This window comes from Barbatula barbatula, assembly GCF_947034865.1.
Source record: "Barbatula barbatula genome assembly, chromosome: 13".
In the NCBI taxonomy this organism is placed as follows: Eukaryota; Metazoa; Chordata; class Actinopteri; order Cypriniformes; family Nemacheilidae; genus Barbatula; species Barbatula barbatula.
The window spans coordinates 16,480,590-16,503,457 of NC_136776.1; the positions used below are offsets into that span (position 1 = coordinate 16,480,590).

The 22,868-nt window shown below is 42.4% G+C and overlaps 1 protein-coding gene and 2 long non-coding RNA genes across 3 annotated transcripts; 1 reads left to right on the forward strand and 2 right to left on the reverse strand.

Moving 5' to 3' along the window:
- Positions 1 to 3,053: 3,053 nt before the first annotated feature.
- LOC306902790 lies at positions 3,054 to 3,691 on the reverse strand. Its single transcript, XR_013787483.1, has 3 exons — positions 3,673 to 3,691; positions 3,395 to 3,474; positions 3,054 to 3,192 (listed from the first exon to the last, which is right to left on the reverse strand). It is a non-coding gene; the product is annotated as an uncharacterized lncRNA (long non-coding RNA).
- Positions 3,692 to 8,786: 5,095 nt separating this feature from the next.
- LOC306902786 (abnormal spindle-like microcephaly-associated protein homolog) lies at positions 8,787 to 10,780 on the forward strand. The gene is made up of 5 exons (XM_079471626.1): positions 8,787 to 8,973; positions 9,053 to 9,207; positions 9,382 to 9,558; positions 9,777 to 9,949; positions 10,289 to 10,780. The coding sequence occupies exons 2-5, from the start codon at positions 9,130 to 9,132 to the stop codon at positions 10,389 to 10,391; spliced, it is 531 nt and encodes a 176-aa protein (XP_079327752.1). The 5' UTR covers positions 8,787 to 8,973; positions 9,053 to 9,129; the 3' UTR covers positions 10,392 to 10,780.
- A 2,378-nt stretch (positions 10,781 to 13,158) lies between these two features.
- Positions 13,159 to 16,366, reverse strand: LOC306902788. The gene is made up of 6 exons (XR_013787481.1): positions 15,358 to 16,366; positions 15,079 to 15,159; positions 14,685 to 14,876; positions 14,415 to 14,597; positions 13,776 to 13,970; positions 13,159 to 13,553 (listed from the first exon to the last, which is right to left on the reverse strand). It is a non-coding gene; the product is annotated as an uncharacterized lncRNA (long non-coding RNA).
- Between the last annotated feature and the right edge of the window lie 6,502 nt (positions 16,367 to 22,868).

Here is a 22,868-nt window from a genome sequence, read left to right on the forward strand (position 1 = left end):
ATCCCTATTGCTTGTACACTTTTTTCAACCACTTCTTTTCCTTCCCTTTGCCTCTCTATTAATGTGCTTAGAACCAGAGCTCTGTGAACCGCCAGCCTCTTTTGCAATGACCAGAACTAGACTGAGAGACCAATTAAAGGCTTTGCAGGTATTTTGAGTTCATCAGCTGATTAGAGTTTGGCACCAGGTGTCTTCAATATTTAACCTTTCCACAATATTGTAATTTTCTGAGAAACTGAATTTGTGATTTTCCTTAGTTGTCAGTTATAATCATCAAAATTTAAAGAAATAAACATTTGAAATATATCAGTTTGTGTGTAATGGAGGAATATAATATACAAGTTTCACTTTTTGAACGGAATAAGTGAAATAAATCAACTTTTTGATGATATTCTAATTATATGACCAGCACCTGTACAACCCCAGGATGAGGGCCATAGCGTCATCTCGGTAACTATGGTGATTAGTTTGCACATGCGCATTGTTGGTGAGCTCGAATTTAATTCGTGACTTAAGAGTGTATTATTAGTTATTACGTTAAGTGATTTTGAATGTAAAAATGTCTCACTCATCAAATTAACTTATTTAAAAAAATCACTTTTCATTGGCTGCAACAGAGGATGATGGGAAATGTAGTTCGGTCTCAAGCCTTTAAGAGTAAATAACTTGTGTTTTGTTGCGATTATGTTCTTCATGAACACTAAGGGAATCGCGTACAATCTACTTTGTACTGTCAGCTTTCAATATTCGCTGTGGATGAAAACCCTAATGCGTCCGTTCATTGCATTTCCTCATGAGTTTGTGGTGGTGTTCGTGCATGGTAAATATGATCCGTGCATCGTGACAGAAACGCACCATTAGCGTCCTCTTAATATGCACTGGAAATCAGAAGCGTTCCCATCGATCATATTCCTCAAAATCCATTTGGTGAAGAGTAAGTTTTGCGTTTGCCTTTCTGTAATTCAACTTTATTTCGTCTGACCATGAAAGTAAACCTTGTTTGTTGTTTCAATAATTTACGTGTTTTGGGCCTTTTTCCTACATGGGCTGTGGGAATGTTTTATTGATCTGTAAATGCAAATGTATTGAAATGTAAACACAGTAATGTATGTGTAAGTGAATTAAGGTTTTGTTTTATTTAGCACATGAGCGTGACCACACTGATACAACAACACTCTTTAAGACAGTTGCTTTAAACTAAACTAAACATCATTACATTGCTCTGTTGGTTGGATTACTTCTCTGAAGATGAATTGAGAGAAGTTTTATTTAGTTTTCCGCTGGTCACTTATGTTTACAAAAATGCATTATTCATTCACACTCAGGCAAAGTCATTTGGCCATATAGACACACTTGTCTGAAGTGCACACTGTTTGGTTTTTGTTGTGTTTTCCCCTGACACATAAAGGTGATAAGATCCTTGTGTGGACAGTACATTCTTTCTCTTCCAGCGTGCTGTAATTGTATGTTCCTCTGATCCATTTCTTTTACAGACGCCAAACACGGTGCTGAAACAAAACCCAACATAAAATGAGCAAACACTGTCCTTATGAAACATTTCTGTAATACATGCATGAATAGATTCTCCACCAAAACTTTTCACTTTTTAGGTCGTGATTTTATGAGACATAAACGGCACACGAAATTATCATACCATAATATATCTGCATTATTTAATGAATGACACTGAACGGCTGAATACACATTTGTCAGTACTTACGTATACACTTAAACTGTTCTTTCCAGGTGCCTTCCTGACAGATCAAGAATGGGTTGCCCTCCATTATGTATGTATTAAAGCAGCGGTATTCAACTTTCTCCCCTGTCTTGTATTCAGTCTTTATTAGATCCAGGATTTGTATTTTATCTGCATTCAGATGGCTCATGCTGGAAGGGGGCTCGCATGTAGTTACCACTAAAGACAAAAGACTTCATCATTTTCATGACTTTTATTTCTTCTCAGCAAAGTATTAATGAATACATTTGACTAGTTCTGGTACAGATTCGAATCCTTATAATGCACAAGAAAATAAAGTTGTTGTTGCATAATGCTCGGAGATGCAGTAAATCAAGAGAGCTTTAATATAATGTTTGAAGGTCTTATCATTTGTATATTGAATATTTTCTTATGAAATCATCAGATATGTTTTTTGGTTATTGAAGGTAGCAATAAACTAGATTTCACTGGAGAGGAGTTTATGCATATCCATTCAAAATTCCTATGAATGGCAGCCAATGCATTGTTACAGTATGTATTCACTAAGGTAATGTAAGTGATTCTTAGTGTGTTGCTGTTGTCTGATTTTTAACGGCACTTAATAACCAAAACGGACGTATAACAAGCTATACGTTGCCTTACCTACACATGAGGGAAATGGGCTGCTCCATTGTCCATCTTGCTGGCAGGTGATGACATCTGGTCCTTGTAAAGTAAGCCCCTGAACACATGAAACCTTTAACCTGTCGCCAGGCATGTATACAACACCAGGATGAGGGCATCCCTCTGTGATCAGATTTGCGAGGTTTGCAACACATGCTGTTTCTATTAAAATAGAAATGTTTGGTCATTCTAGTGTTTGAATTTCAGATTTTATTCCTTTCATCTGCTTGGTAGTATTTTTGTCTTTACCTAAACATTTTGGATATGGCTAGTCCCACTTTCCATTTGACTGGCATTCGATTGTTCGATGGCCGTACATCTTCATGTTGACATCTGTGCATTTGAAAACTAAGACATGTCCAGGTAGATAAGGTGCAGGGCTAACTGGATTTCCCATTAAAATCTGAACATTACTGAGTTCTTGGTCCTGACAGGTGACTTCTGTAGAAATTAAGAAAATGTTTGTAGTTTTATTCGGTAAACAGACAGTATATGAACAAAACATTTAAGGCAAATATAAGATATTACAATTGAAAGTTATGAAATCATACTTGAATGCATTGCATTTTATTAATGCTAAACTTAGTGACCTATATATTGTGTTGTTTTTTTGTCTTTACCTAAACATTTTGGATATGGGTAGTCCCACTTTCCATTTGACTGGCATTCGATTGCTCGATGGCCGTACATCTTCATGTTGACATCTGTGCATTTGAAAACTAAGACATGTCCAGGTAGATAAGGTGCAGGGCTAACTGGATTTCCCATTAAAATCTGAACATTACTGAGTTCTTGGTCCTGACAGGTGACTTCTGTAGAAATTAAGAAAATGTTTGTAGTTTTATTCGGTAAACAGACAGTATATGAACAAAACATTTAAGGCAAATATAAGATGTTACAATTGAAAGTTATGAAATCATACTTGAATGCATTGTATTTTATTAATGCTAAACTTAGTGACCTATATATTGTGTTGTTTTTGCAATGCTTCATCTTCATATAGCGTTAGCTTACCTTCAGCCTTTGCCGACATGTTCATCATGACAATTATATATAGAAGAAGGATAGATATCTTACGGTATTTCATTTTTTAGCTGTAAAACATTATAAGAGTTTATTATTTAGTGTGGTTAACAAATTTGTAATTTATCTGTAAAATCCCCATCTTTATGACACAAAATGAAAGGTTTTGTTCATTTAATTTATTTCAGAAATCATAAATAAAGTCATTTTATTATTCAGCAGCAATTAACAAGTACATTGTCCCTAAAACAAAGACAACAAGCATTTACCTTTTTTCTCTGAGTAGTAGGAGATCAGTCATAAACAGTGCTTAACTCGCAGTAATATGAATTTTCAAGCCTAGTTTTCGCAGGGTGCACCCACTCATTTTCTCCGCCCCCAAAACTAAACCTTAAAACAAAACGCACATTATTGACTACCAAAGAAAAAAATAGTTGCAGTTACTGCAGAACTTAATGATCTGATTTTGTGCCGCTGTACTTAAATTACACAAAGAAATATTTATAACAACATTAGGGGTGACCCCGAACAGTCGACGATTCGATGCAGCGATAGGAGGAGCCTGATTCGACTACCAATCTCACATTCGAATCTTCGCAGACGGGCATGCACTGCGCCGCCAAAATATAATTTATGATGTAAAGAAATGGCACAATTTTAGGGTTGGGTACCAAAACTCGCAGATAACTCGCAAATGAACATCGTACACCGTTTTAAAACATTTGTCTGTATGTTTGAGTATTTAAATATGAATTAACACTTTGTCTGTAAATGCACATAGTTTGTTTTTTAGACTGAACTTTGCGCTGCATCATACAAAAAAATAATAAAGGAATATAACCAAAATCAATGCATATGACAAGCACGGCGCAGACTTTCTGAACTGAAAGCAAGCGTGCATGTCAGGAGGACGGAGAAACTGCGCAGGAAAAAAGGTGAAAGGGACTTTTTGATTGTTTAAATAAGATGCTTTATTGCATTGCTCCTTCACATGTGGTAAAATTAACTGTATTGGTAGTTCATTGGTAATGAACTTGTTGTATTCCCGATTGTAAAATAGTTTTGAGGCGAGATCTGGCCAGCATATGTACCTGATGTTTAAGGAAAATGTCCAGTTTATTTAGCGCATTGTGACTTGATACTGGCTTATTTCGTTTCATTTCTTATTTTTATTTATTTTAAAGTTCAATTTAGTTCGAAACCAATTCTGTAAATTATTGTGTGATTTGTTTTGTTGTGCATAAATTTTTCGCTGTAATTTGCGCTGTACTCTTAACCACCTGGTGTCATCCCCCCAAACACACGTATGATTCGACTATCCGTCGACTATAGTCAAGACGTGATAATTCTGATTCGACTATCCGTCGACTATAGTCAAGACGTGATAATTCTGATTCGACTATAGTCAAGACGTGATAATTCTGATTCGACTGTTAGTCGACTATAGTCAAGACGTGATAATTCTGATTCGACTATTAGTCGACTATAGTCAAGACGTGATAATTCTGATTCGACTATTAGTCGACTATAGTCAAGACGTGATAATTCTGATTCGACTATTAGTCGACTATAGTCAAGACGTGATAATTCTGATTCGACTATTAGTCGACTATAGTCAAGGCGTGATAATTCTGATTCGACTATTAGTCGACTATAGTCAAGACGTGATAATTCTGATTCGACTATTAGTCGACTATAGTCAAGGCGTGATAATTCTGATTCGACTATTAGTCGACTATAGTCAAGGTGTGATAATTCTGATTCGACTATTAGTCGACTATAGTCAAGGCGTGATAATTCTGATTCGACTATAGTCAAGGTGTGATAATTCTGATTCGACTATAGTCAAGACGTGATAATTCTGATTCGACTATTAGTCGACTATAGTCAAGGCGTGATAATTCTGATTCGACTATTAGTCGACTACAGTCAAGACGTGATAATTCTGATTCGACTATTAGTCGACTATAGTCAAGGCGTGATAATTCTGATTCGACTATTAGTCGACTATAGTCAAGGCGTGATAATTCTGATTCGACTATTAGTCGACTATAGTCAAGGCGTGATAATTCTGATTCGACTATTAGTCGACTATAGTCAAGGCGTGATAATTCTGATTCGACTATTAGTCGACTACAGTCAAGACGTGATAATTCTGATTCGACTATTAGTCGACTATAGTCAAGGCGTGATAATTCTGATTCGACTATTAGTCGACTATAGTCAAGGCGTGATAATTCTGATTCGACTATAGTCAAGACGTGATAATTCTGATTCTACTATTAGTCGACTATAGTCAAGGCGTGATAATTCTGATTCGACTATTAGTCGACTATAGTCAAGACGTGATAATTCTGATTCGACTATTAGTCGACTATAGTCAAGACGTGATAATTCTGATTCGACTATTAGTCGACTATAGTCAAGACGTGATAATTCTGATTCGACTATTAGTCGACTATAGTCAAGACGTGATAATTCTGATTCGACTATTAGTCGACTATAGTCAAGACGTGATAATTCTGATTCGACTATAGTCAAGACGTGATAATTCTGATTCGACTATTAGTCGACTATAGTCAAGACGTGATAATTCTGATTCGACTATTAGTCGACTATAGTCAAGACGTGATAATTCTGATTCGACTATTAGTCGACTATAGTCAAGACGTGATAATTCTGATTCGACTATCCGTCGACTATAGTCAAGACGTGATAATTCTGATTCGACTATAGTCAAGACGTGATAATTCTGATTCGACTATTAGTCGACTATAGTCAAGGCGTGATAATTCTGATTCGACTATTAGTCGACTAAAGTCAAGACGTGATAATTCTGATTCGACTATTAGTCGACTATAGTCAAAGCGTGATAATTCTGATTCGACTATGTAAATACTTAGTCAGGGACACCTTTATACAACATACTGGGAAACATCAAATAACCACAATTATCAAACACCATATTTTGATGGTGATGACATCGGCAACATAATTATAGCCGTTATGTTTTGGTCAAAATTTCCCTAGAATACAAAGTATGTGTATATGAGCCGTATTGTCACGATATGGCTCACATACACATACTTTGTATTAAAGGGACAGTGTATTGGTAACTATGGTATGTTTGGCTCGACAGAGTAGGCTACAGTAATCTACAGGAAATTTCTCTTTCATGCACCCGTCGTGATTAGTTTGGTGAGCTTGAAAAATGTTTCAGAGTAGTGATTTAAGAGTGTATTATTACGTAACTTTTTTACTAATTTTCTCTTTTCATTGGCTGCAACAGAGGATGATGGGAAATGTAGTTCGGTCTCAAGCCTTTAAGAGTAAATAACTTGTGTTTTGTTGCGATTATGTTCTTCATGAACACTAAGGGAATCGCGTACAATCTACTTTGTACTGTCAGCTTTCAATATTCGCTGTGGATGAAAACCCTAATGCGTCCGTTCATTGCATTTCCTCATGAGTTTGTGGTGGTGTTCGTGCATGGTAAATATGATCCGTGCATCGTGACAGAAACGCACCATTAGCGTCCTCTTAATATGCACTGGAAATCAGAAGCGTTCACATCGATCATATTCCTCAAAATCCATTTGGTGAAGAGTAAGTTTTGCGCTTGCCTTTCTGTAAATTCAACTTCATTTCGTCCGACCATGAAAGTAAACCTTGTTTGTTGTTTCAATTGACTTGTTGGTTTATAACTTACGTGTTTTGGGGTTTGTTGAGATACAGGGTCGTGTTCTGTATTTATCCTACGTGAGCTGTGGGAATGTTTTATTGAACAGTAAGTTCTTCCAACTTAGAAATGTTGCCAAATTACGAAATATTCTATGTGTTTCTGATACAGAGAAGCTTATTCATGCATTTGTGACCTCAAGACTTGACTACTGTAATGCACTTCTTAGTGGCTGTCCTGCATCACCAATAAACAAATTACACTTTGTTCAGAATGCAGATGACAGAGTTCTAACCAGGTCCAAAAATACGATCACGTAACCCCAATGTTATCAACCTTTCACTGGCTAACCATTAAGTATCGTATTGACTTTAAAGTTCTTTTAATCACTTATAAAGCCTTAAAGGTTTTAGCCCCTACCTACATAACAGAGCTTCTATCACACTACAAGCCTCTAAGATCTCAAAACTCAGGACTTTTGATAACACCTAGAATAACTAAATCCACCAAAGGGGTCGAGCTTTCTCATACGTAGCACCTAAACTCTGGAATAGCCTTCCAGACACTATTCGAGGCACAGACACACAGACTCGCCCAATTTGAATCTAGAATAAAGACGCATCTTTCAGCCAAGCATTCACCTAATGCAAAATATGCTAAATAAACGACCAGGAGACTGCCGACATTATATTTTATTTACTAGAATAATTTTACTTGTTCTATAAACACCATGAACTGTGTTATACCTTTTTTGTGTTTTTCTCCTGTGAAGCTGCTTTGGAACGATGCACACTGAGAAAGCGCTATATGAATTTAATTGAATTAAATTAAATACAAATGTATTGAAATGTAAACACAGTAATGTATGCGTAAGTGAATTTAGGTTCTGTTTTATTTAGCACATGAGCGTGACCACACTGATACAACAACACTCTTTAAGACAGTTGCTTTAAACTAAACCAAACATTATTACATTGATCAAATCTGAATCTGTTGGTTGAATTACTCCTCTGAAGTTTGATTACACAAACATTCTTTCAAACTTCTAAAACCAAAATGAATTGAGAGAAGTTTTATTTAGTTTTCCGCTGGTCACTTATGTTTACAAAAATGCATTGTTCATTCACACTCAGGCAAAGTCATTTGGCCATATAGACACTGTTGTCTGAAGGGCACACTGTTTGGTTTTTTCTGTGTTTTCCCCTGACACACAAAGGTGATATGATCCTTGTGTGGACAGAACATTCTTTCTCTTCCACCGCGCTGTAATTGTATGTTCCTCTGATCCATTTCTTTTACAGACGCCAAACACGGTGCTGAAACAAAACCCAACATAAAATGAGCAAACTCTGTCCTTATGAAACATTTCTGTAATACATGCATGAATAGATTCTCCAGCCACCACAATCCAACATGCAGTCAAACACTTCCTTCTGAACTGTCGCAAGGAAAGGCTGCAGCATGGAATAATAAAAGCACAGGTATGGTGTTTGTCAACAGTTTTACAGCAATAACTTTTATTTCCATTTTCCACAAAAAATCAGTTGATTTTCAGTGTTTACATCGGCTGAAACTTTCATTTTATTCCAATTTTACAAGTGCAGTATACAGCAATGGGCAATGTGATGTAAAACCCTTTCACGGTATGAAAGGTTTGAGTCTAAGTCAATACACACTTCTTGAATCTTTTTTTCCAAGGCACTCTGGAGGGGTCATTGTTCAAGAAAGCTTCACGACACACACAAAGTCGTCTCTGTCAGGCGACGTTTCAGAGAAGTGAACCGTAATGTAAAGGAAGAGGACAAACTGTGTAACAAGACCACGGCAGCGCTGAGCTACCTGCTCGGATATCAAAACTATGCGTACATTCTCGCCGCCTTGAAACATTTGGGTAAGACAGTTTTCTCGCAGTCAAGAGCTCAAAGATGTTGTAACGTGATGACTTATGTGTTTTTTTGTCATTGTTAAAGAAACTGCCACCAGACTTTCTCCAAGGTGCTGCGAACGTCTCGTAGAAAGCGAAGCGACGCGCACCATCTTTATTTTGATGAGGAGCTGTAACCGAAGCGTGCCTTCGATGGAGATCATTACCTTATCCATACAAGTCCTTCTCAACTTATCCAAAGTATGTTGTCTTTCATGGCTGTCAGTTGACTAGCTATAAAATATTTCGAAACCATATTTGCCCATATCAATATTTGCTGAGATCTATCCTCAAATCCTCTTTCTATGCTACAATTTTGGGTACCATGACTCCTCTGTTCAAGCAACCTCTGTTCTGTTGTTTTTGTTCTTGCAGTACCACCGAACTATTGATGCAGTTTACGATGTGGAGAACTCTGTAGAAACGCTGCTGGATCTCCTGCAGATCTACCGGGAGAAGGCTGGAGACAAAGTGGCAGATAAAGGTGGCAGCATCTTTACCAAGGCCTGTTTTCTTCTGGTTCTCTTGGTCCAGGATGAAAGGAGAGCAATGGTGGGTCATTTCTTAAAGGACTTCCCAAGCTTTTGTAGAAGTTAAGTTCTACTGAATCTGCGGAATAATGGCGATTATCAGAGCAATCATTTTGAATCGTTTTTTAACTTTGCTTACGTTGAAGTTATTTTATGTGGTAGCATTAGTAGCAGGTCCGTAGTAGCATTAGTTTCAGGCTTCATAGCTTTTATGTCTTTTTTTTATGTTCTGGTGTGTAGGAGGTGCGGAAGCTTCCCAAGGCTTCGGATCGCATTCGCAGCATCTGTCGTCTCACGCTTCGAAAATGCAAGATGGACGCTGAAAGAACCAAGGTCAAACAGAAAATGAACGCCTCTCTTAACGGAAGTTTCCTTCTCCAAGCTACGCCTCGGAAATCAAAACCAGCAGCCAGGTTTGTCTCTGTATATTTGCCCTGAGAAACAATAGATGCTTATGTCTGTGATTGTCTTATGTCGCCATTGTCCTTCCGAAACCTTGGATGTCCAAATTTGCTGTTTTCCAGGAATTGGAAAAAACACTTTTTAAATGATTTAATACTTACTAGTTTACAAGCACTTTTTAATACTTTTACTGGTTAGATACTTGCAAAACCCAGTGTCAAACATAAAGGGTGATTATTAATTATGATTTATGGACAAAATATGAAGATACAAGGCTTCAGAAGGACAGCAGCAGTTTGCTGGTTTGTGTTGCACCATGGTTTGTTCTCACCAACTTTGATATCTTTCAGGTTTGTGCCAGACTGGGTCTTGCGGCGTGACAAAATGAAGGACATTGTAGACCCACTGCGTGCTATTCAGATGCTGGCAAACGCTCTAGCTCTAGTGCCTTGAAAACATTTGCATAGCTGTGTGTTGACAGTGTAAACGGAGTCTTTCACCACACTGACCTTGTACATATTTGTAATGTATATATTTTTAAAACCTTGTTGTACCTCTAAAATGCTGCTTGTGGATATTTGTTTTATTAATGCTATATACAGTATGTATAGTCTCTGTTGAGACTTCATATTATATTTGCTTTGAATACTGTAAACTGCTGGTGGTGGTTTAATTTTTGTATGCGCTGTAATTGAACATTAAAATAGTGCCACAACTTTTCACAGCTGTCCTGGTACCAGTTTTATCTGAACGTTTGAACATTTTAATGGCAAACAAGATAAATATTTTAAGCAATTTAATATTGTTTTAAGACAGCATCACATGATTAAAATTTATTTTGCCATTTAAAACTCCCAAATGAAAATGTATTTAAGATCAATTTCAGACAATTATTTACTTTTATTCGTTTGAAGTGACTTTATGGTAACATTTCTCTCTTTCCTCCACATGAAAGTTGGTAAATAATGATAGAATTATATATTTTTGGTCAAATTGACCATTTGATTTAGATATATTCTATATTTCATTCACACTCGGGCAAAGTCATCCTGCCATATAGACACTCTTGTCTGAAGTCAACACGGCCTCTTTTTTTTATATTTGCCCCTCTAACACGCAAAGGTGATATGATCCATGTGAAATGTATATTCTTTCTCTTCCACCGTACAGTAATTCTATGTTCCTTATATTAACTTCTACAAAGGCCAAACACGATGCTGAAACAAAAACCTACAAGCATACACCATCTTTGTGAAACATTTCAGTAACAATTGCATGACTGCATCATCATACGCATCGGCACCATCTACCGTACCACCTATAGAAAGGATTTTTAGAAATCTTGGCCAACTGAAAAGTATGAGCGTGTACAGCAATCAACATTTTGTTGGGGCTCCTTTTTCCTGAATTACTGCAGCAATGGGGTGTGGCATGGAGTCGATCAGTCTTTGGCACTGCTCAGATGTTATGAGGGCCCAGGTTGCTCTGATAGTGGTCTTCAGCTCTTCTGCATTGTTGGGTCTGGCATATCGCATCTTCCTCTTCACAATACCCCATAGATTTTCTATGGGGTTAAGGTCAGGCGAGTTTGCCGGCCAATTAAGAACAGGGACACCATGGTCCTTAAACCAGGTACTGGTTGCTTTGGCACTGTGTGCAGGTGCCAAGTCCTGTTGGAAAATGAAATCTGCATCTCCATAAAGTTGGTCAGCAGCAGGAAGCATGAAATGCTCTAAAGCTTCCTGGTATACGGCTGCGTTGACCTTGGACCTCAGAAAAAACAGTGGACCAACACCAGCAGATGACATGGCACCCCAAACCTTCACTAAGTGTGGAAACTTTACACTGGACCTCAGTCTCGCCTCTCTTCCTCCAGACTCCGGGACCCTGATTCCAAAGGAAATGCTAAATTTAATTTAATCAGAACAGCAGTCCAGTCCTTTTTGTCTTTAGCCCAGGCGAGACGCTTCTGACATGGTCTGTTGTTCAAGAGTGGCTTTACACAAGGAATACGACAGCTGAAACCCATGTTGCAGTCCACTCTTTGTGAATCTCCCCCACATTTTTTAATGGGTTTTGTTTCACAATTCTCTCCAGGGTGTGGTTATCCCTATTGCTTGTACACTTTTTTCTACCACTTCTTTTCCTTCCCTTTGCCTCTCTATTAATGTGCTTAGAACCAGAGCTCTGTGAACCGCCAGCCTCTTTTGCAATGACCAGAACTAGACTGAGAGACCAATTAAAGGCTTTGCAGGTATTTTGAGTTCATCAGCTGATTAGAGTTTGGCACCAGGTGTCTTCAATATTTAACCTTTCCACAATATTGTAATTTTCTGAGAAACTGAATTTGTGATTTTCCTTAGTTGTCAGTTATAATCATCAAAATTTAAAGAAATAAACATTTGAAATATATCAGTTTGTGTGTAATGGAGGAATATAATATACAAGTTTCACTTTTTGAACGGAATAAGTGAAATAAATCAACTTTTTGATGATATTCTAATTATATGACCAGCACCTGTACAACCCCAGGATGAGGGCCATAGCGTCATCTCGGTAACTATGGTGATTAGTTTGCACATGCGCATTGTTGGTGAGCTCGAATTTAATTCGTGACTTAAGAGTGTATTATTAGTTATTACGTTAAGTGATTTTGAATGTAAAAATGTCTCACTCATCAAATTAACTTATTTAAAAAAATCACTTTTCATTGGCTGCAACAGAGGATGATGGGAAATGTAGTTCGGTCTCAAGCCTTTAAGAGTAAATAACTTGTGTTTTGTTGCGATTATGTTCTTCATGAACACTAAGGGAATCGCGTACAATCTACTTTGTACTGTCAGCTTTCAATATTCGCTGTGGATGAAAACCCTAATGCGTCCGTTCATTGCATTTCCTCATGAGTTTGTGGTGGTGTTCGTGCATGGTAAATATGATCCGTGCATCGTGACAGAAACGCACCATTAGCGTCCTCTTAATATGCACTGGAAATCAGAAGCGTTCACATCGATCATATTCCTCAAAATCCATTTGGTGAAGAGTAAGTTTTGCGCTTGCCTTTCTGTGAATTCAACTTCATTTCGTCCGACCATGAAAGTAAACCTTGTTTGTTGTTTCAATAATTTACGTGTTTTGGGGTTTGTTCCTACAAGGGCTGTGGGATTGTTTTATTGATCTGTAAATGCAAATGTATTGAAATGTAAACACAGTAATTAATGTGTAAGGGAATTAAGGTTCTGTTTTATTTAGCACATGAGCGTGACCACACTGATACAACAACACTCTTTAAGACAGTTGCTTTAAACTAAACTAAACATCATTACATTGCTCTGTTGGTTGGATTACTTCTCTGAAGATGAATTGAGAGAAGTTTTATTTAGTTTTCCGCTGGTCACTTATGTTTATAAAAATGCATTATTCATTCACACTCAGGCAAAGTCATTTGGCCATATAGACACTGTTGTCTGAAGTGCACACTGTTTGGTTTTTTTCTTGTGCTCCCCTGACACATAAAGGTGATAAGATCCTTGTGTGGACAGAACATTCTTTCTCTTCCAGCGTGCTGTAATTGTATGTTCCTCTGATCCATTTCTTTTACAGACGCCAAACACGGTGCTGAAACAAAACCCAACATAAAATGAGCAAACACTGTCCTTATGAAACATTTCTGTAATACATGAATGAATAGATTCTCCACCAAAACTTTTCACTTTTTAGGACGTGATTTTATGAGACATAAAGTGACATAAACGGCACACGAAATTATCATACCATAATATATCTGCATTATTTAATGAATGACACTGAACGGCTGAATACACATTTGTCAGTACTTACGTATACACTTAAACTGTACTCTCCAGATGCCTTCCTGACAGATCAAGAATGGGTTGCCCTCCATTATGTGTGTATTAAAGCAGCGGTATTCAACTTTCTCCCCTAAACTATATTCTTTTTTTTTTGGATCCAAAATTTGTATTGTATCTGCATTCAGATGGCTCATGCTGGAAGGGGGCTCGCATGTAGTTACCACTAAAGACAAAAGACTTCATCATTTTCATGACTTTTATTTCTTCTCAGCAAAGTATTAATGAATACATTTGACTAGTTCTGGTACAGATTCGAATCCTTATAATGCACAAGAAAATAAAGTTGTTGTTGCATAATGCTCGGAGATGCAGTATATCAAGAGAGCTTTAATATAATGTTTGAAGGTCTTATCATTTGTATATTGAATATTTTCTTATGAAATCATCAGATATGTTTTTTGGTTATTGAAGGTAGCAATAAACTAGATTTCACTGGAGAGGAGTTTATGCATATCCATTCAAAATTCCTATGAATGGCAGCCAATGCATTGTTACAGTATGTATTCACTAAGGTAATGTAAGTGATTCTTAGTGTGTTGCTGTTGTCTGATTTTTAACGGCACTTAATAACCAAAACGGACGTATAACAAGCTATACGTTGCCTTACCTACACATGAGGGAAATGGGCTGCTCCATTGTCCATCTTGCTGGCAGGTGATGACATCTGGTCATTGTAAAGTAAGCCCCTGAACACATGAAACCTTTAACCTGTCGCCAGGCATGTATACAACACCAGGATGAGGGCATCCCTCTGTGATCAGATTTGCGAGGTTTGCAACACATGCTGTTTCTATTAAAATAGAAATGTTTGGTCATTCTAGTGTTTGAATTTCAGATTTTATTCCTTTCATCTGCTTGGTAGTATTTTTGTCTTTACCTAAACATTTTGGATATGGGTAGTCCCACTTTCCATTTGACTGGCATTCGATTGTTCGATGGCCGTACATCTTCATGTTGACATCTGTGCATTTGAAAACTAAGACATGTCCAGGTAGATAAGGTGCAGGGCTAACTGGATTTCCCATTAAAATCTGAACATTACTGAGTTCTTGGTCCTGACAGGTGACTTCTGTAGAAATTAAGAAAATGTTTGTAGTTTTATTCGGTAAACAGACAGTATATGAACAAAACATTTAAGGCAAATATAAGATGTTACAATTGAAAGTTATGAAATCATACTTGAATGCATTGTATTTTATTAATGCTAAACTTAGTGACCTATATATTGTGTTGTTTTTGCAATGCTTCATTTTCATATAGCGTTAGCTTACCTTCAGCCTTTGCCGACATGTTCATCATGACAATTATATATAGAAGAAGGATAGATATCTTACGGTATTTCATTTTTTTAGCTGTAAAACATTATAAGAGTTTATTATTTAGTGTGGTTAACAAATTTGTAATTTATCTGTAAAATCCCCATCTTTATGACACAAAATGAAAGGTTTTGTTCATTTAATTTATTTCAGAAATCATAAATAAAGTCATTTTATTATTCAGCAGCAATTAACAAGTACATTGTCCCTAAAACAAAGACAACAAGCATTTACCTTTTTTCTCTGAGTAGTAGGAGATCAGTCATAAACAGTGCTTAACTCGCAGTAATATGAATTTTCAAGCCTAGTTTTCGCAGGGTGCACCCACTCATTTTCTCCGCCCCCAAAACTAAACCTTAAAACAAAACGCACATTATTGACTACCAAAGAAAAAAAATCTTAGTTCATTGAAATAAAATAGTTGCAGTTACTGCAGAACTTAATGATCTGATTTTGTGCCGCTGTACTTAAATTACACGAAGAAATATTTATAACAACATTAGGGGTGACCCCGAACAGTCGACGATTCGATGCAGCGATAGGAGGAGCCTGATTCGACTACCAATCTCACATTCGAATCTTCGCAGACGGGCATGCACTGCGCCGCCAAAATATAATTTATGATGTAAAGAAATGGCACAATTTTAGGGTTGGGTACCAAAACTCGCAGATAACTCGCAAATGAACATCGTACACCGTTTTAAAACATTTGTGTGTATGTTTGAGTATTTAAATATGAATTAACACTTTGTCTGTAAATGCACATAGTTTGTTTTTTAGACTGAACTTTGCGCTGCGTCATACAAAAAAATAATAAAGGAATATAACCAAAATCAATGCATATGACAAGCACGGCGCAGACTTTCTGAACTGAAAGCAAGCGTGCATGTCAGGACGACGGAGAAACTGCGCAGAAAAAAGGTGAAAGGGACTTTTTGATTGTTTAAATGATAAGATGCTTTATTGCATTGCTCCTTTACATGTGGTAAAAGTAACTGTATTGGTAGTTCATTGGTAATGAACTTGTTGTATTCCCGATTGTAAAATAGTTTTGAGGCGAGATCTGGCCAGCATATGTACCTGATGTTTAAGGAAAATGTCCAGTTCATTTAGCGCATTGAGCCTTGATACTGGCTTATTTCGTTCCATTTCTTATTTTTATTTATTTTAAAGTTCAATTTAATTCGAAACCAATTTTGTAAATTATTGTGTGATTTGTTTTGTTGTGCATCAATTTTTCGCTGTAATTTGCGCTGTACTCTTAACCACCTGGTGTCATCCCCCCAAACACACGTATGATTAGACTATCCGTCGACTATAGTCAAGACGTGATAATTCTGATTCGACTATAGTCAAGACGTGATAATTCTGATTCGACTATAGTCAAGACGTGATAATTCTGATTCGACTATTAGTCGACTATAGTCAAGACGTGATAATTCTGATTCGACTATTAGTCGACTATAGTCAAGACGTGATAATTCTGATTCGACTATAGTCAAGACGTGATAATTCTGATTCGACTATAGTCAAGACGTGATAATTCTGATTCGACTATAGTCAAGACGTGATAATTCTGATTCGACTATTAGTCGACTATAGTCAAGGCGTGATAATTCTGATTCGACTATTAGTCGACTATAGTCAAAGCGTGATAATTCTGATTCGACTATTAGTCGACTATAGTCAAGACGTGATAATTCTGATTCGACTATAGTCAAGACGTGATAATTCTGATTCGACTATTAGTCGACTATAGTCAAGGCGTGATAATTCTGATTCGACTATTAGTCGACTATAGTCAAGACGTGATAATTCTGATTCGACTATTAGTCGACTATAGTCAAGACGTGATAATTCTGATTCGACTATTAGTCGACTATAGTCAAGACGTGATAATTCTGATTCGACTATAGTCAAGACTTGATAATTCTGATTCGACTATTAGTCGACTATAGTCAAGGCGTGATAATTCTGATTCGACTATTAGTCGACTATAGTCAAGGCATGATAATTCTGATTCGACTATTAGTCGACTATAGTCAAGGCATGATAATTCTGATTCGACTATTAGTCGACTATAGTCAAGACGTGATAATTCTGATTCGACTATAGTCAAGACGTGATAATTCTGATTCGACTATTAGTCGACTATAGTCAAGACGTGATAATTCTGATTCGACTATAGTCAAGACGTGATAATTCTGATTCGACTATTAGTCGACTATAGTCAAGGCGTGATAATTCTGATTCGACTATTAGTCGACTATAGTCAAAGCGTGATAATTCTGATTCGACTATGTAAATACTTAGTCAGGGACACCTTTATACAACATACTGGGAAACATCAAATAACGTCTCGGTTACGTCTGTAACCTCGGTTCCCTGATGGAGGGAACGAGACGTTGTGAGAGACTGACTGGGGTTTGATCCTGAGAACCTACCCTCTCCGAGATAATTAATAATTAAAAAACGCCAATGGGCTTGGCGAATGGCACGCGCACGCCAGTCTCCGCCCCGTGCATACGGGTATAAAAGGAAGATGGCGGCGGTCATTCACTTACCCTTTGTACTGAGGAACCTGGAACGTTCACTGCAGTGATTCGGTGCAGCGTTGTGGCATGAAGTCACAACGTCTCGTTCCCTCCATCAGGGAACCGAGGTTACAGACGTAACCGAGACGTTCCCCTTCAGTCGGTCTCTCGACGTTGTGAGAGACTGACTGGGGATCAATCTTAAACGCCACAGCGCTTGCACCGATATCACGACCTCTAGCGGAGCAACCCTGACTGGGCTAGTGCCAAATAGTGCTACCGCGAGACGTAATCTTCCAGTCACATAGTATTGGTCATACTGAGAAGCCTCTACTGACGGCCTCACGGACAGTGGCGTACGCCTCTAGTAGCGAGGAGCTGTCCGGAGCCGAATACTGGGGAACACTGCTCTTCTCTTAGAAGAGTGTGTTACGGAGGCCACATCCTACCCAAGGGGAGGTTACATGTGGAGATACTAACATGGTCTCCCCTGCGGGGAGAACATCATGCGGAAGGTGTTAGCCCGAATAGGGGGACAATCCAGGTGGGATACCACCGGCGGGGAGGTCACAGATTCACCAATCGGGAAATCCTGAGTGAGGAATTCAACACACGGGACGACCCAGCGGGGAGTCACTACGTATGGGGCACTAGTCCTAATACAGGGGTCTGCCCGAGCGGGGATGACTCTACCTATAATGGACCTGGTTCTAACAGACGGCTCCGCTCAGTCTGTTACCAAGTGCAATGCTTAGTGATGGATGGAATGCCTATGCTTCGCCTAGAGGGGAAAGTAGGGAGGCTAATAACGCCGTAGTCTCACCTAGCAAGGGGAGAAGGCGTTTTCGCAGGCGTACGCCCAGAACAGGAGTCTGTCCTACACGCCGGGGGCGTTAAGGACATGGGCTGCTACTGGTTCTACGCGAAGATTGTAAAACCTTGCGAAGGTACTGGGTGTAGCCCAACCCGCAGCACTGCAGATGTCTGCCAGAGAGGCGCCTTGTGCCAGTGCCCACGAGGAGGCCACACTCCGGGTGGAGTGGGCCCTCACTGCCAGCGGGCACGGGCGATCTTGGGACTGGTATGCCACCGTGATGGCATCCACAATCCAGTGCGCCAGTCTCTGTTTGGAGACAGCCCCCCCCGGGTGCTGTCCTCCGTAACAGACAAAGAGCTGCTCGGAGCTTCTTAGGCTCCGTGTGCGGTCCAGATAGAGGCGCAGCGCGCGTACTGGACACAACACATTAGAGGTTGGGTCTTCCTCCCCTGAGGGGAGCGCCTGCAGGCTCACCACCTGGTCCCGGAAGGGAGTGGTGGGAACCTTGGGCACGTAACCGGGCCGGGGTCTCAAGACCACGTGAGAGTCGCCGGGCCCGAACTCTAGGCACCCTTGGGACACGGAAAATGCCTGTAGGTCCCCCACCCTCTTGATAGAGGCGAGCGCCGTCAGGAGTGCAGCTTTCATCGACAGATGAGGGAGACTGGCAACTCCGAGGGGCTCAAACGGGGCCGTACCAAGGCCCTGTAGGACCACGTTAAGGTCCCAAGAGGGTACAGAGCGCGGTCGAGGTGGATTCACCCTTCTCGCGCCCTTGAGGAACCTGTTGACCAGGTCGTGCTGACCGAGAGACTTACCCTCCACGAGATCGTGATGTGCAGCAATGGCCGCAACATACACTCTCAGAGTGGAAGGGGAGAGATTACTCTCAAGTCTCTGCTGTAAAAAGGCCAGCACCGACCCGATCGGGCAATTCCGTGGGTTCTCCCCCCGGGGAGAACACCAGGACGAAAAGAGGCGCCACTTGTAGGCGTATAACCGCCTAGTGGCAGGGGCTCTAGCCTGTAGAACAGTCTCCCGGACCGCTACCGACAAGCCCCCTAGGGTCTCCTCGTCCCGTCCAGGGGCCAGGCATGGAGTCTCCAGAGGCCTGGGTTGGGGTGCCAAACCGTGCCCTTCCCCTGCGACAACAGGTCCTTCGACAGGGGAATGGGCCAGGGGGGGGCCGTCGTCAGATCTACCAGATCCGAGAACCAGGTCTGGGTGGGCCAGTATGGCGCAACTACCAGAACCTGATGCCCCTCTTCCCTGACCTTGCACAGGACCTGTGCAAGGAGGCTCACTGGGGGGAAGGCGTACTTCCGCTTGTCTCGCGGCCAGCTGTGTGCTAAGGCATCCGTGCCGAGGGGACCCTCGGTCAGGGAGTACCAGAGCGGGCAATGGGTGGAGTACGGGCAGGCAAACAGGTCCACCTGTGCTTGACCGAACCGCTCCCATATGAGCTGGACTGCGCGGGGATGGAGCCGCCATTCTCCGCGGGGAATGCCCTGACGAGAGAGCGCATCGGCTGCCTGGTTTAGGTATCCCGGGAGAAACGTGGCCCGCAGGGACTTCGTCACCTGCTGATTCCAGAGGAGGAGGCGTCGGGCGAGTTGCGACAACTGCCGTGAGCGTATGCCGCCCTGGTGATTGATGTACGCCACAGCAGTCGTGCTGTCCGACCGGACTAGCACGTGTTTGTCCTGCACGAGGGGCTGGAGCCTCCTCAGTGCCAGATGGACTGCTAGCAACTCTAGGCAGTTGATATGCCACCGCAGTCGGGGACCCGTCCAGTGACCCGATACTGCGTGCCCGTTGCACACCGCACCCCACCCTTGCAGGGAGGCGTCTGTCGTCACTACGACACGCCTCGAAACCTGTCCGAGCGGGACCCCCGCCCGGAGAAGGTCAAGTCTGACCAGGGTAAGAGAGTGCGAAGGCACTGCGGCGTTACCGTAATCCGCCTGGTGCCGGCGTGCCACGCCGTCCAGGGAACCCGACTCTGTAGCCAGTGCTGAAGCGGCCGCATGTGCATCAACCCGAGAGGGATTACACCCGTCGAGGACGCCATGTGCCCCAGGAGCCTCTGAAAAATCTTCAGCGATGTCGAGGGATGCTGACTGATCAACCTCAGACAGCGCAGCACTGACTGTGCACGCTCGTTGGTGAGACGTGCTGTCATACGGACAGAGTCTAGTTCCATACCGAGGTAAGAGGTGCTCTGCGCGGGGGAGAGCTTGCTCTTCTCCTGGTTGACCTGGAGGCCTAGACGGTCTAGGTGCCGAAGCACAAGGTCCCTGTGCGTGCACAACACATCTCGCGAGTGTGCCAAGATAAGCCAGTCGTCGAGATAGTTTAGCACTCGCACGCCTTGCTCCCTGACAGGAGCTAAGGCAGCCTCCACTAGTTTGGAAAAAACCCGTGGAGACAGGGCCAGACCGAATGGCAGGACCCTGTACTGATACGCCCTTCCCTCGAACGCGAACCGTAGGAACGGTCGGTGTCGGGGAAGAATAGAGACGTGAAAGTACGCGTCCTTCAGGTCGATTGCCACGAACCAATCCTGGTGACGTACCGAGCCCAGGATGCGTCTCTGCGTCAGCATTCTGAACGGCAGCCTGTGCAGGTGTTTGTTCAGGCGACGCAGATCCAATATGGGCCGCAGCCCCCCGCCCTTTTTGGGCACGATGAAGTACGGGCTGTAAAACCCGGACGACATCTCGGTTATAGGGACGGGTTCGACCGCACCCTTCGCCAGAAGGGCGGCAACCTCCTCCCGAAGCACGGAAGCATTCTCTCCTCGCACCGAGGTGTACAGAATGCCCCGAAACTTGGGGGGGCGCCTGGCGAATTGGATCGAGTAACCGAGACGGACTGTCCTCTCTATCCAATGTGACGGGCTGGTGCGCTGCCAAGCGCCCAAGAACCGCGACAGTGGGACCAGAGGGACAATCTGCTTCACCGTGCCGGCGAAGGCTGGTTCGGTGGCTGACAGTGCGGTCACCTCGCAAAGGGGGGACCCCCTGGGAGGCTGACGGCTCTGTAGTTTTACCTGCTTCCGGCGGCCTGACGCAACATCCGGGGGAGATTGCAGTCGGCGGCCCGATCCATCCAAGACACCGTCTGGACGAGAGTGCTGTGGAGGAAAACCCAGGGGAAATATCTCTCTTTGTGAGTAAGTGGGTGCCGGGCCCTGAAAAGGGCCCGGACTTGATGTAGACGCGGCAGGCAGCGTCCTTCCCCGATCCAGCGTTGGAAAGGCCGGGATCGGACCCAATGAAACTTCCCCTAGGTTCGTCCCGTCAGGGCCGCTTAGCAGCGCTCTTGGCGGACTGCTGACGGGGGACAGATGCCTTCTTCCGCGGGGCTCGACGTCTCTGGCGGGTCGTCCTATGGGAGGGTCCTGGAACCGGAGGTGCCACCGCTGGAGGGCGGGGCTGTTGGGAAGCAGACTGCGGCCGAGAACGTGACGACCTGCTGGTGGCCACGTCGCGGCGCGGCAGGATCTGCTTAATCGCATCGGTCTGCTTCTGAACCGTGGAGAACTGCTGCGCTACGTCCTCCACGGTATCGCCAAACAGCCCGGCTTGCGAGATGGGCGCGTCTAGAAGGCGAGCCTTCTGGGCGTCGCTCATCTGCGCAAGGTTAAGCCACAGATGCCTTTCCTGGACCACCATTGTGGACATCGACCGACCCAGGGCGCCCGCCGTGGCCTTCGTCGCCCGTAGCGCGAGGTCTGTGGCAGTGCGCAATTCACTCATGCGAGTTGGGTCGGGCTTCCCGCCGTCCAAGTCCTTCAGGACTTTCGCCTGAAAGACCTGGAGGACTGCCATAGCGTGGAGTGCAGAAGCGGCTTGTCCAGCAGCACTGTAAGCCTTCGACACGAGTGTCGAAGAGAGCTTACATGCTCTGGACGGGAGTCTAGGTCGACCCCTCCAGGTGGCAGCCGTCTGCGGGCACAAGTGGCCCGCGACCGCACACTCCACCCGGGGAACGTCGACATAGCCTCTAGCCGCTCCTCCATCCAGGGAAGCCACAGCCGCCGAACCCTCCTGTCTGATACGCGCCGAAAAGGGCGCATTCCAAGACTTGGAGAGTTCTTCATGCACTTCCGGGAAGAACGGCACCGGGGCGGGGCGCGGCTTTTGACCACGCCCCGATCCCAGAAACCATGCATCCAGCCGCGAGCGTTTCGGGGAGGGTGGAGCCACACACTGCAACCCGATGCACGCGGCTGCCCGAGAGAGCATGGCCGACATCTCTGCGTCCGTCTCCTCTGGTACTCGACTGCCCGACGACAGGAGGTCAGAGGAATCTTCCGCATCAGATGCCAGCAGGCAGCTGTCCGATGCAGCGACAGAAATGGAGTCATCATCCCTATACGCAGTCTTTCC